General features: G+C 38.7%; 1 protein-coding gene across 5 annotated transcripts in view; it reads right to left on the reverse strand.

Moving 5' to 3' along the window:
• Nucleotides 1-4756: 4756 nt before the first annotated feature.
• The window catches only part of trps1 (trichorhinophalangeal syndrome I), a 118399-nt gene continuing 104585 nt past the window's right edge, over nucleotides 4757-18570 (reverse strand). For all 5 annotated transcript variants that reach the window (XM_051389950.1, XM_051389948.1, XM_051389952.1 and 2 more), the window contains 2 exons: nucleotides 15820-15942; nucleotides 4757-11918 (listed from right to left, as the gene is read on the reverse strand). In XM_051389950.1, the coding sequence (XP_051245910.1) occupies nucleotides 10314-11918; nucleotides 15820-15942 (1728 nt within the window). In that variant the 3' untranslated portion in view covers nucleotides 4757-10313. The remainder of the gene's footprint in view (nucleotides 11919-15819; nucleotides 15943-18570) is intronic.

Consider the following 18570-nt stretch of genomic DNA (forward strand, 5'->3'; position numbering starts at 1 on the left):
TTGACTACCCAAAATGAACTGATACTGCCTTGTAAAAGATGCAGTACGACCACAGATGGAGGGGGGGTCGAAGAACTCACAAAAGGCAACAGTAAACATGTTGTCACCAATGCATGATACATCCTGTTTTGACTTGTGTTTATAGCACTGCTTTGCCTAATCGCTTCAATTTCGTGGATGTCAGAATTCTGCGGTGAGACACATCAGTCTCCCAAATTTGATCAAATTCCAATTGTTGGGGAGACATTGCACTATGAGCCGACCAATGATTGGACAGGCAGAGACCGTGGGAGATAATAAAGCAGAAAGGAACAGAAGCGCTGATGCTGCGTGAGCGTACACAAGAGCTTGGAGGGCACTGAGCACAATAGATAATGTGAAGACACTGTGTCTGACAGGGAGGTGCCGCTTTTCAAGCTGTTTGAGGAAAACATAGTTTTTCTAAGCATCACATCCCAAACAACAGCACCCTCACAAACAAAAAAAAATAAACAATACAGTTAAAATAATAAAGGGGGGGAAAAAAACAATCTTCTCAAATCTCAAACCAAACACGGTGCAGTCTAAAAAATGTGTTGCTCAGATTGGTTGTGAGCCTTTTTCATGCTTATTTCTGTTTATGTTGATAGCTGAAGAAAAATAAATGTTATTGTTCAAACTGCACATACAAACACACATCCAACACACACCCGGCACCTCTCACATACAAAACACACAACACAGATAAACACACACAAACCCTGTTCAAGTTTAATATACAATGCAGAATCGAAAGTAGTACCAACTGAAAATCTGAATGAATCTCAGAGAAAAAGAGTCAGAGTGCAACAAGGATGAAGACCCCTACTAGTAAAGACAGATTTTAAAAATCTACCAGTAATAGAAAGGGTTATATTGTCAGCTGTTCTGACTGCATGCCCTGATGTCCTCTTATGTGCTCTGGAGAGAATTAAAAGGCATTTTATGAGAAAAGTGGGGGGAAGGTTATATAGCGGGGGTGGGGGTGGGGGGTGGCAGGTGAGGAAAACTGAGCAAAACCTTATCAGAGTTTTCCCACAGAAATAGAAATAGTCTTTCGCAAGACACACACACACACACACACACACACACATGCCATTATCAGTGTTATTGTGAGGAGATGTTATTAACGGAATTATTATTAAAGAACTCCCGAGCTCTAATGTGAAGGACGGGGCAAGGAAAAGCTGTGTGTGGGTGCATTGGAGTGTGTGTGTGTGTATATATATATATATATATATATATATCCCTAGAAGTCAGCTTCTGCAGCAAAATACTGTGGATTTGCATACTGTAAGTGTACATGCGCGCACAACCATTTTTGTGCATGTGCATGTGCATGTGTGTGTGCGTGAGCATTGACGTCTGTGTGTATTATTCTGATACACAAAGCCTACTCTGCTCATGAATTGTCTAATGTCAATTAAAATGGAATCTTTTCAGACCTGACTGAAGAGAAGAGTAATGTTTGATTAAGTGTTTTAGGACATTTTATAGAAATTAGTCTATATATTTGAGACAGATGTAAAGGATACATTTTCAGTAGGAACTAATAGGGCTTGGGTAATGCTACAGACAGGCTGGGGGAGTCAGAAAATGTAGAGAGACGCTGTGCTGTATAGATGATTAATTTTTTTCCTGGGATTTGATCATAATAACAAAAATATAGATTATAGCCAGACTTCTTATCCTTCAAGCAAACTGTAATCTTCTTTCTTGTTATACTTGAATGTTGTTGATACCTTTTCCGGACAAAACATCTTTGTACAGGAATGTAAACCACACAATGTATCTGAATTTGAAGTGAAGGAGAGAAGAGGAAAAACAGAAAACAGAAGAGAACGTATGCAGATATTGTAGCAAGTAGAGTAGTGAAAAAAAGGAAAATAAAAGAAAGAAGATTACACATCAAATCCCTCTGCAGTGGACCTCACTGTGAAGCTGATGATACACAGCCGACATACTGAGGCGATGCAGAGCTGTAATTATGCTTTCAGCAGGGACTGGAGTTGGTTAGAGGCAGAGATCCTGCTCATATTACAGCAGCTCATTTTGTTATAAATGATTGATTTAATGAATCTCAACCTCTCTCACTTCCTTTTTTCTTTCTATCTATCTATCTATCTATCTATCTATCTATCTATCTATCTATCTATCTATCTATCTATCTATCTATCTATCTATCTATCTATCTATCTATCTATCTTTGAGAGATGTATATCCCAAAATGAATATGGAATCAGCTCACAGACCTCACAGCCAATGTTTGAATCATTCAATATTCAATATGCCTAGAAGCTAGATCATCTCTTTCTCTCTTTTTCCATCTCCTACTCTCCACTCTCCTTCTCCTTTTCGTATTGTCTATCTCCATGCTTCTCTCTCTTTTCCTCTGTGCACACTTATAGACTATCAAACTTCACAGCTGTCAACATGAGCCACATTCATAATTTAAGGTACACAGAAAGTAGATAATATTTAGATCTATCCATCTATCTATCCACCTATCCATCTATCCATCTATCTGAAATCTAAACAAGCACATCTCAATCAACCCACATGAAGACATGACAACAACGCTGCTCTCTTACACACAGTCAAACCCTCTGTCAACGGTGGAGGTAACTCATACATAAACATGACTTACAATAAACAGAAATGATGTTTGCGAGACGTTTAAACAGAGAGACAGGCAGGTTGACAGACAGAAAGACGGACGGGGCTAGACGGTGCATACAGAGAAGATACCAAAGTGTGACGTTAAAAATAGAAAAATTGCAAAGATGTGCAGGATCTTCCGTCTGATGCGTTTGTCCCCTTTTTAGCATACATAGAATGGAATGTCCATGAATTGTTGCATTTGCAGTTGTTGGGTTTTTATTTTTACATTCCTTTTATTTGTTATGCCTTTTGTTCATTTGATGGATTTTTCTCTTTTGCCTTGAACAGGTTCATAATTATGTGCAGCTGCATGTGTCTGTGTGTTGACCTCTCCAGTAGACACCAGGGTGTTTAATATTCTAGTCTGACACTGACTTTCTGTGGCCAATCATCACACACAGTTGTACACTCACAACACACACACATACACACACGCACACTCACTCCACACACACACACACACACACACACACACACACACACACACACATAGTACATTTAAATGACTCCCCGCTGCCAAATAATTTCACTGCAGGCTCTTAAGCAGAGTTAATCAACTCTAATCAATGTTCATATTATAAACACAAAGATAACTTGATAATGCTAAACATAATATAGACCAAAGATTAGTAGGCTTGTCTTCTGACAGATGACACCGCTGCATCGATGAAGTTTGTCAAAGTTCCTGACCCATAGGAGGGTTATGGGAAGATTAAAATAGGTTCTCAAATTATTTCTGTGACGTGTGTGTTGGTGAGAAATGAGCCTCTGCTTAAGTTGCCAATACTATTTTAGATCTTTGCCATGAAACAGCAGTTCAGTTAATGAGCTGTTGGTATTGTAAATAGTGATAGTACAGTATGCTGTAAACATTATGCCCTAGAGCATACACATAATTTGCTCTAATATTAATATTGCCATTTGAACCTTAATAGTAGTATGGCAAATTTTGGTCCTAAGGGTAATGCTAGAGGAAAGGTGATGAGGTCAATAAAATCAACATCATGATGTAAATCATTTGTCTTGACATTTTGACCTGGCAGCAGCTCAAGAGGAAAGCTCAAATATTGTTCAAAATGCTCCGCAAATTTCAATTTTAATATTAGTTTGATATTTATTGTCTGGAAAGAGAAATCCTGGCTTGATGTTAGTCTTAAAAGAAAAGGTCAGTGGGTCACGAACACGAGTGTGTGTGTGTGTGTGTGTGTATATATATATATATATATATATCCCTATAAGTCAGCTTCTGCAGCAAAATACTGTGGATTTGCATACTGTAAGTGTACATGCGTGCACAACCATTTTTGTGCATGTGCATGTGCGTGAGTATTGACAATTTAAAATTTACAATACAATTTATCCTCTGAAGGCCATGAATGTTCACAGCATGATTTAATTTTCAATTTACCTTTATCATGCAGAACTTCTCACCTTAGTGTGGCACCAGATGAATGGTCACAGGGTCACAAAAACCATATGGAATCATTCACTGGGAACTTGCATAAATACCAATACAAAACTTCACGGCTCTCTGACCAGCTCAAAATCTCTTATATGGAGCAGTGTCGTACTTACAGACAGAATCAAATCATGTGATTAAGGCTAATTCACAAGTTTATATTCAGAGCCGGTTTCATTTCTAGAGTATGCATTTAATAATCTAAGTGATGAGTAAATGTTCTGATACTTGCATCAGGAAAAAAAGCAAGCTCATAAAAATAGCAGAAGCAGGCAGTCGAAAGTGAAGAACAGATGTGAATAGAAAAATACATGATGGCCGTGGAGCTCCTGGCTACATTCAGAGAGCACAGCAGGAGGGATGTTCGCAGGATTCACTTTTTTCTATTGCAAATCTTTTCTGAAATAATTCACCTGACATGGTATGAAAGCTCTGCGTGCGAGTTTGTCTCAGATTAGAACCCACTCTTCGAACAGATTATGAGGGGGGGATTTATTGCTTGCAAGGCCACAGCTTGTCTGTATTGTTGACAGAGGATTCATAGAGCAGAGGCCTTTTTTTCTTGTGTCTTTTTCACAATAACTCACTGATGAGTCAAGCACCAATTGTCCATTTCCGTATGTTTGTTATTACTTTTATTAATTATTATCATCGTCATCATCATCAACATTATTCTTCAAGTTTAGCTGTGTAACAAACTTTTTCTTGGCTGTCAAAATATGTTGTTGAAATATCATTTTTGCATGAAATAAAACCTAAAAACAATAACATACAGAAAGGTAGCAGAATAAAATACAACATGAGAAAGAAAAAAAAAACTAAAAAAAAACAAATTTTTCTATAAAAGCCATTCAACTGAACAGAGACAAAATTATACTAAAATATATTGGTTAAATGTACATAGTTGATGTGTGTGTTTGTGTGTGCATGCATGTGTGTGTGTGTGTGTGTCTGACCATTAATAAACTGGCCTTTAGCTCCCTTGTCTCCCATGGTTAACACTGTACATTCCAAAATGTACACTCAATCCGTACCAATGCCGGTGTGTGTCTTTGTATGTGTACGTGTGTGTGTTGTCCCTTCCTTGGCAATAAGAACATAATAAATGGAGTGCAAGCAACAGCATCATTTTCTATAACACATTCTGACAAAGACAAAAATTAAAACACTTGTTAAGGCTCCCCAATGTAAACGCTGATGTGAAATGCCATCAAACCTAAAACATACACTCATTATTGAAGTAAAACAAGGTCAAGTCATGCGTGTCCTGCAGAACCTCATTTCTTACCAAAATCGCCTATTTTGAACCATAAAAATCCTATCAACATTAATATCTATATATGTTTTTGATATACAGTATCCTTACATGAGTCATGAGAGACAATGTTAAGCTGGTAAATACACAAAAGAAGATATTTGGATAGGAAAGGGTTCTGCAGAGCACTTACAATATGAAAGGTGTGCATAAGCAAAGTTTTCTTTATTATAAATCCTGTGTTCTTTTTACTTTAAGCTCAGTAAGTACAGGGGAAAAGATTTTCTTTCAAAAGCTAAACTACTGAAATATTAATAAATATGATTTTGGCATCAGAATTTGTCTCCAGCTCACTGAGAAATCCTTGTGGTTCATCAAGATGAAGATATACACCCAGATTTAACAAAAAAGTAAACTATTTGATCCTTTCTTTCTCTCCCTTTCTCCCACTGTTTCGTTGAAATCCCAAGATATTTTTTACCGAAGGATTTCACATTTTTTATAAGAATAAAATTCAGATTGTATTTTTATCAAATGTGAGTCCCGTTGGATATAAATGAATAAACCTAAATCCACACTTTGATTTTTAGCAAGTACTTGAAATATTACAGCTGGTAACAATTTCTTTCAACAAATCCAAGGCCTGTTCAAGTAGGACAGAAATGTAACCAAAACAAATTCAACATAAGCAGTTACTGTCAGTTCTGGGGTAACTGAGTCGACGTCAGCTTTTTGGGCGCAACACAGTATGACACAATTACCCATCTCCCATTCAAAACCCCCTCGATGTGTGTACCAACTGAGAATACCTCTATCAAAAGAACTGATGCAAGAAAGTGGAGGAATACAGAAGAGATGAGTGGTAGAGGGCAGTAGTAACAGGTGGAGGGATACAAATACAGATAGATGGAGGTATATGTCAAATTAGACAACAGATGAGAAAGATACAAGTGATTAAAAAAACAGAAGAGAGGGGATGAATGGATGCATAAACTGAACCTCTTTTTATCAGCAACTACAAGCGTCATTTGATCCCATTCTCCCTCTATTCATCCACCTTCTCCCCATATATTCTTCAAAGGCACCCATCTAGCCATCTCAGCAGGTATCCCTCAGTTCTTTCGTTTGTTCTGTCTTTTTAACAAAGCATTGCCTCATCCTTTGCTCTCTTTTTTTTTTTGCTACATTTGCAAATGTAAACAGTTGTTATTATGCTGCAGCCCCTTTAAGAGTTGCCCATAACTAAAATGTAAATTCTAAAAACTTTAACACATTAGCACAAGAAATTTCCTAGAATTAGGACAATTCAAAAGTATTGTTTTTGTGAATTGGCTTCATCAGTCCTTATACAGCATGATGGAACACATTCGACAAATAAAGGGCAAACTTCAGAACAAAAGTATTTTCAAGCCATGTCACTAATGCAGTTCAAAAGCTTTCATGTGACAGGTAGGGTATGGATAGCCATACACGGTAAAGGTGTTAAGCAAACTCTTTAAAAAACAAAAATTCCTACACAGTGGGATGTATGTTAGACACTACGGTGGCACATTTGATTGTGTGCCATCCCAAATAGTTCGACTGCAGCAGTGACAAGTCTTTTCAGCCATGACTGTGACAAGCCCGACTTCCAACTCCAATGTAAATATGTTGCATCAATAGTTTGAATGGTTTCTTAGTGTTTTAATGTGACATATTCAGTACTGTGTGCAGTGCTGGTTATACAGGGTTGTTTCTTTTTGGCTAGATGCAAATGCAATATACTTTGAGCATTTCAACAGAAACTGAGAATGGTTTATATACGTCATGATCAATTATTCAAAAGATTGGAAAATCCAAATTCCTACTATACTCAACATACAGAGTATACAAGCTCTTCCTATGTAAAGTAATACCTTAAGGTTTAACATAAATACTAGAGGTGTTAACCTGCAACCAGCACTCCACAACACACTGATTGCTCTGGTGAATAGTAGTTTTATAGTTTGTTGCCTTGCTGTCTTAACATTTCTGCAAGAAAGAAATCTCATCTAACTGCTAGTTGACATAACCCCTAGAAAATGTATTAATACATATCAACGATAAACTCCTTTTGAAAACACCTTTGCCATGATATGGGCACTGATGACATAACTGCATGCCTTAATTCAGCTTACATCGCCAAATAAACCGATACAGAGTAGACAACATCTTGGTATTAAGTCTTTCATACAAAATTATGGAAGAATATGCCTCAACATTTCTACAAAGTCGTGTATATACATGCAAAATGAAAGATGATTAACTAGTGATTGACAGTTTACAGAGCAACCAATTAAATTTTTTAAAAGCACATATGGGTCTTTCTAATGGGCTGAAAATGCCAAGAGTGAATGGGTATCTGGACCATCAGACAGCTAGGCTGCAATCAAGTCTTATTACGGATGACTGGTGAGATGGTGCATGGGAATTAATAGAGAAGTCTGTTTGCCCAACTTCTGCCTGACATGACTCATAACATACATAACTTTTGAACACAGATAAACATACCTTTTAGAAAAACTGTACAAGTTACCAGGCACTAGGCGGAATATTTTTCATTCATGTCTTTTGGATAAGCATAGAAAAATATCTTTTTCTCACTCTCTCTTCCTTCCTTTCTATATATTTTCTTTCAGCCTATTATTATTTCCTTCAAAGAAGTCCCTTGGTGTTTTTTGTTTTGTTTTGTTTTTCTAGCAACTAAGGCAGCACGGTTGGAGAAGTGACTGTCTTTATAAAAATAAACAAGATGGCCACCGTGTTGCTCCATTCTGACGCATAGGGAGACTCATAGACCTGACTGTCAACACGCTGTCAATGATGAAAATAAATGATAAGAACTGTAAAATCTGGTTTAAAGAGAGACTCAGTTATGGTATTTGGTGGGTCTTTTCCTTAAGTGTGTTTAAAAGACTTATTTAGAAACCCAAAGTGGGCAATGAATTGTAGAGAAGAGGGATGAGTTAGTTGGAGTTGAAAGCAACTTAATCATTTTACTTCATTGAATTATAAACTGTAACTTTACAATGTCATCTTGTGTTTTTTCAGTACTATTTAGGTCTAACATGTAACAGTTCCCATCCATAGAAAAAGGCAACTTATTTTTGTAGATTTTATAAGACACTAACATGCTACATAGAGGTAACCTAACAAACACAAATATGAGATAGGCTGAATAAAACACTGTAGGCAAGAAGCTCTGTAGACTCAAAAGTTTACAGTTATCCCAAATAATTGATCCTCATGATAAAATTTAGAGTTTATCTCCCTAAGTCTCTCTATAAAACCATGTAACCTAACAACATGTGAAAGACACACAGAAAAAAGTTACACACTAAGACCATTTTGACCTATTAACACATAAAGAACATGATAAGCACATATATAAGAGAACATAAGAGAACATTATGTAACATGCTAAAACCATTAGACCATTAACATGTAAAAATGATGTGTCACATGCTATGAAACAGGTGGGTTGGTGTGCAACACGTGTGACCCCTGAGGACTGAAATACCGAGCGCAAGCCTTCATTATTTTACATCATCGTTTGGGGACGGACACATCCTTTGATCCTTACACATATAAACGCAATTACACAAATGCACACATACACACAACCCCCTCTTTTGCTGTACCATTTCTGTTAGACGGCTGTTATCAATGTAACAAGTCTCCATAGGAACACAAACAACAAACAGCTCAAAAAAGGAAAAACTCAAATAAACTAATTTTTATAGTACCATTTCCTGCAAAAAAGCATTATTTGTCTTTACAAAATAACATATTATATATAGGAAAGTGTAGCAAATTGCATGTTTTGTACTATAACATCATCATAATTATTATTACCATTATTATTATTAATATAAATGTTAAGCAGGTTAATAGATGGTTGTTCTATTAGGCAGGCAGCCAGGCACGTAGCTAGTATCATGGCACGGAGGAAGGTAGAAAATAAAGTCAGGTTCGATCCAAATGGATGAAGAGAACACTTCGGTCCGGAATTACTCCGGTTTAACCAGTTGAAACTGGTTTTAAGCAGTTCAAAAAGTCACAGTCAAATCGAACCCAACCAGTCTCCCATTTTCGGGCACTTTGCAGCGGTGAAGATTTTGCATTGACAGTTTCAGAGACAACAGGGCACAAGTGAAAGAAACCAACTGATCCTTTTGTACCAAGGTAACACAGGCTTAACTGGAACAAACTGGTTTAACTCTGACCAGTTTCAAAGAGTCAAAATAAGTTTGGTGTTGGATCCATTTGCACAGCGGTGAAAGTCAAAAACATGCTGTGGACCAGAACAAATAGTTCTAACCAGATCAGATCTGGTTGTACCAAGATAAAATAGTTTGAATGATGCATCAGACTAGTCTGGACCAGCTCTGGGTTTAGTTTAGCATGGTGCATAACAGACCAGCTCAGTTGAGTTCAGTTAAAGTGTTTTGCTTCTAGCTTTTTTTTTTTTTTTTGCTCTGCTGTATGGCGGCTGTGCAAGTTCTGAGCTCCTCAAACTCATCCTAAATGAGACCAGTCCAACTTTCATTCGAGTTTCCAATCCTCTTATTTGGAAAGCACATGAAGTGGCTGTTTATTAAAGGTGATTTCAGCTGCATGCCCGGACTCTGTTGTTGAATACTTGCCACAGAGCTGTCAAGTGACCGTCACTCAACACAGGATTCAGGCCATTCCTCCAAACTGTCCCTGCAGCAGTTCAGCGGAATCCTACAATGATTTTTGACCATTTTGACAGCCGAGTGCTTCCAGCATAAGGATGTGTTCCATTTAGTGCCCAGGATAGGCCCATTTTGACATGAGCTAGCCTCCAGGAACGTGGAGACATACAGCTTATTCATCCAATAAAACGCATTCTTGTTGGTGTGAGTCAAAGGCATCGGATTAATTACTCTCTGCGTTCTCATCTAAGTTTTTAGATTCAGCAACAGCTGTGACCTCTGTGTCTTTTGTGATATCATCACTACTATTGGACACCATCTTGTCTCCCGTTTCCTGGTCTGTTATGTCAGGACCTTCTCCTTTTAACTCCTTTTCAACTCCTGTTTCATTGTCAGTGGCATCATTGCCTGTAATTTCTTTTGCTTGGTTGTCATGACAAACTCCTATAACATCATTGCTTTCATCGGTGATCTCACTGTGACCATCTTTTTCCTCTGGTGTCGCATTATGACACTCGCGCTCTGTGACGTTCTGAATTATGTCGTCTTGCATGTGACTCCTGTTTTGTGACTTTTTGTCTGTGTACCTGTGTAAGCCCCTCTGTATGTGTGTGGTGAAATCATAGCGGTCCACACACACGTGTAGGCAAAAACTGCATTGGTATGGTCCCTGGTCACCGTGGCAACTCATGTGCAGGGCATACATGACCTCGTCTAGGAAGTAGATCCCACAGTGGATGCAACGGTTGGTCAGGTCATCCTGTGTGGCCACTTCCACCATTGCGCGATTCGATGGGACACTTGACCGACTTTTTGTTAAATTATCCTTTTCTTCCTTTCCAACCTCCTCCCTCTGGTTCCCTCCTTCATCTGTCCTCTCCTCCTCCTCTTTCTCTCCCTTCCAGCTCTCTCTCAGCCTCTCAGCTAGTGGCGACTCTTGCCGTCTCCTCTCTGCACCGTTTGTTGACATGTGTGCATTTGCAACACTTGTATCTCTTTGTCTTATTGCAAGATCCAAAGGAACATCGTTTTCTAATGATGATGATGATGAGGTTTGGGAATGAAGAGGAGGAGGAGGATAGTGAGGAGGAGCTGGAGGAGGGGGAAGAGGAGAGTAGGGAGAGGCGCAGTAAGGCACCGTGTAGCTTTGCTGATGATGCTGTACTGGAGTCACCATTGCACCAAGATAATGAGCGTTATTTCCAAGGCTACCAGGGCTGCTTAGATTACTGATGCTACCAGGAACCCCAGAGGCAGCTGCCATCTTATACTTGGTCCAGAATCTGAGCCAATCCGACTCAGGGGTCAAATCAGGTGAGAGGGTTAATGGTAGGGGTAAGGAGAAAAGAGGATACTGATACTTTTCAATGGGTGAACCAGGAGGCGAATAACTAGATGGTTTTGATGGACGCATGTACTTTTCAATCGGACTGCCTCGCTCTGATCCCCCTCCTCCCTTACCTCCCTCTACTTTTGATATTATCCCTCCCTCAGAGATGCCCCCATTACCCTCTGCTACCAACGAGGAAGGGGGATGTGAAGGGAGGAGCAGAGGAGGCATGCGTCGGTGGATCTCCAATGTTTGATTGGCTAGGAAGGCTTGAGTGGATCTGGGTGAGCGCGAGCGAGGGGAAGGCTGCTGGTTTTTGATTGATGCACAGCTTCTGTCTGACTCCTCCCCATTCATACGCTCCTCGCTGGTGATGCGTTGTTGCTTGGGGGCAGGGGGTTCAGATGACAGCGAATCAGGGTTGAGGCGTTTTCGGGTTCGACGTCGGATAATTTGCTCACCGTTGTTCTGCTTTATGATGTTTAGAGGTCTGGGTGTCTACAAGATAAAGGAAACAAAGGATATGGAAAAAAGTGAAGGGTTAGTCAACATTTAGTAATAAATGCAATGATCATTTTCTGTTTTAACACCACTGATATGGTTTAACCATAATTAAGGTTCCTTATTTGATCTGACTAATAATGTCAAGCGTATACAGCCCAGCACCATTTGACAGTAATGATATTAAATTGATTGCATTAAAAAAAGAAAGTGTAACATTTAAGACAATACAAATTATTCATTTGAGCTTATGAAGAATAACTGCCTGTTTGCACATAAAGCCAAGTTTTAATGAAGTGTTAATTCATATGGACTTGACTTAAGTATAATTAACTATAAATAACATATTCAGCACTCCTTTGCCTGTGGTTTTTGCCCTTACCACAAGGGGGCATGCTTACATCTGATGTAAATGGAGTTTGCCCTGAAGTCTCAATTTTTAATTTATTGACAGATCCCTCACTAACATATGAACATATGCCGTCATTAATGTCTTAACTATAATCAAATAATCTCTCCCAGTGAAAGTATAGTAAACTACACAATAAGAGCCTGAAAGAGTTAAAAAATCCACTGTCAAACAGAATTACAAAAAAAATAAAAACTGCTCAGCAACATCCACAACACAATTTCTGAAGCACTCCTCAGTTATTCAATTTCCCACTGGGATTAATAAAGTTCTTGATGATTGATGAAACTTTTTAGAAGTTTCATTCCTAAATACATGCCAAAAAAATCAAAACAGTCAAAAACATTTCCAGACAAATTAGCGAAAGATTTTCTTTCCTGGAAGTAAAATAAACTGTACAGTTTAAAGTGTTTTTTAAAGTGTTTACACTTCAGCTCAAAAGTAATGACTTGCTATCCTTTCACTATTGAAGAACCTGTTTCATTGAAGCCTCCTGTCTAAACACACATTATAAATAGTGACCTCCACACAGCAGTAACGGAAATTAAATTCAACTGGCATAAAGACAAGAACTTTTCAAGCATCAAAAAAACTTTCAGTTTATTTAAATTTACCCTGGCAGGTAGGTTGAATTTATTAGGCTTTCTGTAAACTAACTAAATTTCAGAAAAAAAACAAAGAACCTTCTTTCTGTGTACACGCATGTGCATTCTGTCTCTACAAATCCCCTGCTGTGTCTTTATGTAAGTGATGTAGGGCTTTGGACATACATTGTGGCAGATGAAAACCAATCACAAAAAGATACATAGCAAGGCTAGGCTAGGCAAGATCAAATGACGATGGAAAAAAATGGATGAATGAAAGAGGTGTTCCAGTGGATGAAAAGCAAAAGAACAGCTTCTATTTAAAGAAAAAAAAAAGCAATAAACCTCTCATGTAATGTCTGCTATGTCTATACTGGCATCCCCTAGCATGATTTATCCCTATGTATGCGAGTGAGAATGTGTGTCTAAAGGTATGTGTCGAATAGCATGCTTGTGTGTGGCATGAGCAAAAGACTGTGTCATTCTCAGTGTGGGGTGTATCAGTCACTGTAGAGCAGCTATTGAAACTATTTAAGAAGAGAAAAGTCATTTATAGCCCCAATCTAATGTCCATTTTAGACACCTGGATCATTACAGGCTTTTTCAGTCAAATCACTGACATTTTATCTTATCTTTATGGTCCTCAGGGTTTGTGTTTGTAGCTAAAGAGGAGTGAGGAGAATAAGAGAAGAAAAAGGTAAAAGACACGAGTAGAGGGGAGACAGGAACAAAGTAGGTGAGATAAATGAGAAAGGGGGAAGGAGTACTTTATGTTGAGCACAGGAGGAAGAGGTAGGGAGGGGACATGAAATGAAAAGGAAAAGAAAAAGGAGGGAGGGAGAGACAGGAGGAAAATGGCTGAGAAAAAAAGGAAACAGTGACACCCATGGTGGAAATACTCTGCAGCTGTGTCCCAATTCCAAACTACATACTGATTCTAGGCAGGATTTGATCTATTCTAACTGGAAAAGTGATAAAATAAAGGCTACTCAAAACAGTCAGGACTAATACTATAAAAACCCTTGATTTTTGAGTGTGCTATTGATGGACACAATTGCCCAACTATGCAATTTACAAAGAAAATAGAGGAGGAATTGTGGATGGTGGTGAAACGCCATAGAAAACAACAAATAACTCTATATGTGTAACTGGCAGTGGCATTTTAAAGTTGCACTTTGATTGACCTGAAATTGGGAGAGGGAAACAAGTTTCTCTACTTCTCTAGCTCTGTTTCTGCCTTTCACCAGGTACACTTTCTCTTAACTCTTGCTGTTTGTCTCTGCATTGGAAAGAACTTTAACAGGCTTTGCTATCTATCTATCTATCTATCTATCTATCTATCTATCTATCTATCTATCTATCTATCTATCTATCTATCTATCTATCTTCTTGGATGTCCCTTCTCCTAATATCTCTGCCTCCCCTCCATCTCTCACTCTATACACACACACCCTCCTCCTTCATTATCTGTCCTCACTCTTTACCCTAAATCTGCTCTTTCTCTGTCTTCTTCCCTTTTCTCTCGCTCCTTGTTTTTCTTTCTCCGTCCCTTTATGTCTACCTTTTCCTCCCTCTTTATTCATAACTCTCCCTCACCCTCTCTCACTCTGAAGTGTTTTACTAGCTGCTATCCTCTCTAATAATGTGTGTAGAGCTTATAAAACTTTTATTATGGGATATAAAATACGGTTGTCGTGAAGATTGTCAAGAGTAGGGGGGGGGGGGACTGGAACGTGATTGGAGCAGTAGATGAGATGAACAGGTTGAACCAAGGACATATGTAGGGGCAGGAAAGAGTAAACTGCGATTGCTTGTCATCCTCTAAAAGGTCTTTAAAGCTCCATTCGATAATTGTGGCGTAGTGCTCTGGGTTGTAACATGGTCAGCCGATGATGCCTTTATTAACACTGTGATTTATTACACTCAAACTATTTTGTTCACTTGGAAACTTTACAAGCTGAGCTTAAAAAGCCAATATGTGAACATGAATCTGGCATATATATTTACGTTGATGCCCTGAAGGCTTGTTTCACTCTGGTAATATTTGTAAACCCTCGAGTTAAATAGGTATATTGAAGTGTGAAATTAGCGTAAGCTCCATAAAAACATATCTGAGGTAAGGAAGCTCAATATTCTGAAGTCAACTAAATTCCAGGCTGGGTCTTTATCTCATCTGTAACTCATGCAGTCTAATCTAATTAAATTTAGGATTTCCATAGACTTTCCCCAGGCTTAGATGGTAAAGTTGATTCATTCCATCATATTTCTCACTCCATGGAACTGGCTCACTGTGACTGCTGACATGGTCTGTAACTCCCAGCACCCACCAAATCAAATATACTTTATCCACAATATTACTTTTTTCACAGCGATATAAACAAAAATTTAACTGCAGTACGCACCATTTAATTTGTGTCGTATGCTAATTTGTCCGACAGCAGGAATGATAATTAGCGGTCAAAACCACCCTGTGGATGCACTAAAACACAGCACAGAGTCCATAAAATACTCAAAAGTACTGGGTTCCTGATCCAGTACAACCTTTATGAGTGAGTACATGTATGTCTCTTATGAGTGGATAGTGGATAGGAGTTCAGCACTGCAAATTAACTTTTGTATGATGATACACCTGAGTTTAGTATAGTACTTTAGTTTGTAGATATTATATTTTCAGTCCCTTCTGCGTCTGAAATGTAAAGTCCCTTTCTTGTATCTCTTCTAATTTGTGTGAAATAAAATTTGAATAAAGGGGATCACAAATATGTAGAAACTGAAACTTAATTTACCACATCTGATACAATTATTTCCATTCATCTCATAAGTCTACAGTTTGTCTATTATAATCTACTGTGTGATGCACTGCTTGGAGTTTGCATGCACCTGTACATGTCTGCGTATGACTTACCGAATGTAGTTTTTGGTATAAACCACATGCGTTGCAGACGTAGCCTCCATTAGCGTTCTTCCTCCACAAGGATGTCTTGGTGGTCAGACAGTTTGCACAGAAAACCCCACTTCCTCTGCGCCGCTGTGGATGAAGAAAGACAGACAACATTAGAGAGTGAAGTAAAAATGTAGATTAATAAAGAAACTTTGGGAGGAAGAGAAATATACAAAGTTATAGAGAGAAAAGAAAGGGGAAAAAAGAGAAAATGTTGACTTATGTTTTGATACCTTTTGTTATTTTCACACTTCTCAAGAACAATGACTTGGTAGTAAGGTTAGGAGCGAGAGAGGGAAAGAAAACAGACTGGCTTGGTGGCAGGGCGATGATGTGCTCTCATTTATCATGCCTAATGGGAAATCCTATTGTTCTCCTCTACACTGATTTTCTCTGAGTAGAACAAGGTTAATAAAAACACCAAAATACACTTCAATGAAAAAGAAAATGATCTAGTCGAGCTGAAAAAATTGTGTGTGTTTTAAATATGTGAGTATGTGTCTCTGAGAGAGATCTCTTGTAAGAGAGAGGTGTGAGATACTGCGGTAATTTCGTCAAGCACTACTCGACAGACATGGAAACGAGATGAGTTATGCTTTCACCTTGTAGCATAAAGTGTTTCAGTGTTTATCTGAACGGCAGGAGGTACTTTATAGGCAAGTGTTTGACTTTTACTGTATTAGTGTGCATATTCTCATACACACACACACACACACACACACCTCTGCAGTTCATGGAGCAATGGTGCATAGCAAAGTAGTATGAGCAAGGAAGGGTGGGTGGGTGGGTGGGTGGGTTGGTGGGAGGGTTGAAAAGGCCAATTGTCGTGGCAACGTGCTCCATCACAGTAATGAGCCAATCACAACGTTTCTCCATCCCATTAAGTCTCTGGCCCCATTCACCACCTTTATGACCCTGAAAGGACAGCATACCTCATCTTTCTCCACCACGACTCTGTCTGTTTCTCTCTCTATCCAAGCATTTCTTTCTCTTTGTCTCTCCTTCAAGTTTTTACTCATCATTGCTGCTCGTGCAAACTACATTTTTTTTCCATCCAGTCTCCTCTTTGGTTCTCTAGTTTACTTTTTAGTGTGTTTTACTGATTTAAATACTAGAAAGATCAGCATGTAATTCATTTTCTTCTTCACTGAAAAAACACACTGTGTTGTGTGTATTTCTGTCTTTCACACCTCATTATTGAACTCACTATGGTTGTGTTAGCAAATGTCTGCATACAGTATGTGCTTATGGCAAAAATCCATAACACACATTCTGTGTATCAGCCATCTTTTCCCCTTCTCGCTTTCTCTTTTTTCTCAATATTATCCCAATCTGTTTCTCCCTCTCCCTCCATCATGGACTTTGTGTCCACCGGGACCTTCTCCTTTCAGCGCTGGCTTCTTGTTGTTTTATGTTCATGACAGTGCTGAGAGCTAAGCATATTTTGGGAGGGCTCAGAGCACCCAGTGCTAGAAGTTAAAAACAATTCAACTTTTCACAAAAGAGTGCTGCACTTCAATCAGGCTTTCTGTAGTCTCAGAGCTACAGATGGAGCCACAACCAGCACCTCCACTGAGCATCTGTTTCGAACTGCCAGCTAAAAGCACAACGGCCCGGTGGGCACAGCACTGTTCAGTTTATTTATGCAATCAAATGTACAGCGAAGATCACAGCACAATTAACCACTTTACATGTGTCTGGCAACACATACCAACCAGAGACATGCATATATACGTCCTGAGCAATGCAATGTAGATACATTTGAATTATATAATTTGTCAGTTCTAGTAATAATTATTCAGAACTGCAACTCTGAAAAGATACTGTTTGAATGCTAACAACTTTTAAACATAATAGCAAAAGTCATATTGAACATCTGAGGCAAGAATCCATCATTTGCAGCACAGAAACAAGGAAGTCAGGTCCCCTTAAAGGGAAAAATCATTATTCAAAATGAATTATATGACTATCAAAATAGCAACGGATCAGGAACTGATTAAACATCTGTACTAGACAGTGTTTAAAGATTAACCATCAAACTCTACTGCCAGGGAAAAGTGGTTTAATAGCTCTTTTGTTTCCTTGCTGTGATTTTAGCTCATAAACAGACATTTATGATGACATTCTTCATACTGTCTGGATCAGGCTAGAAAATCAAACTTTGTGATTGTTCAAAGATTTAAAACAAAGACAAAACCATAGATGTGTTTATTTATACTGGAAAAACTTTGTCTATCAGTCTCAAAATGTTTATAATAAAACATCCTGTTTCCCATAATGTTGTATGTAATAAACACCTGAGCTAATATTAGACTCTTTATGGTACATGTGTTTTTGTGCAACTGACATCTGACAGCAGAGAACTTACATGATCATATCCTCTCAGTGGCACACTCAGCCAGAGTCAGTGTGTGTGTGTGTGTGTGTGTGTGTGTGCCTGCCTATGTGTATATGTTGCACACACCATACGGTCACCACATGTAGAGAGACAGAGCCAGGTGATTGATTGATGTACGCTTCCTGTGTGTATGTGTCTGTGTGTGTGTGTATGTGTGTGTCTGTGCGTCTAGCGTTGCAAGCCAAACACTGCATCTGTCATCAGAATTCAGTTTCCCTCCGAGCGCCCAAATCACTCACATATGGCCCCACAGCTGCCCCTCATCGCAACACACACACACACACACACACACACACACACACACACACACACACACA

The sequence above is a fragment of the Dicentrarchus labrax genome, unplaced genomic scaffold (assembly GCF_905237075.1).
Source record: "Dicentrarchus labrax unplaced genomic scaffold, dlabrax2021, whole genome shotgun sequence".
NCBI classification, from domain to species: Eukaryota; Metazoa; Chordata; class Actinopteri; family Moronidae; genus Dicentrarchus; species Dicentrarchus labrax.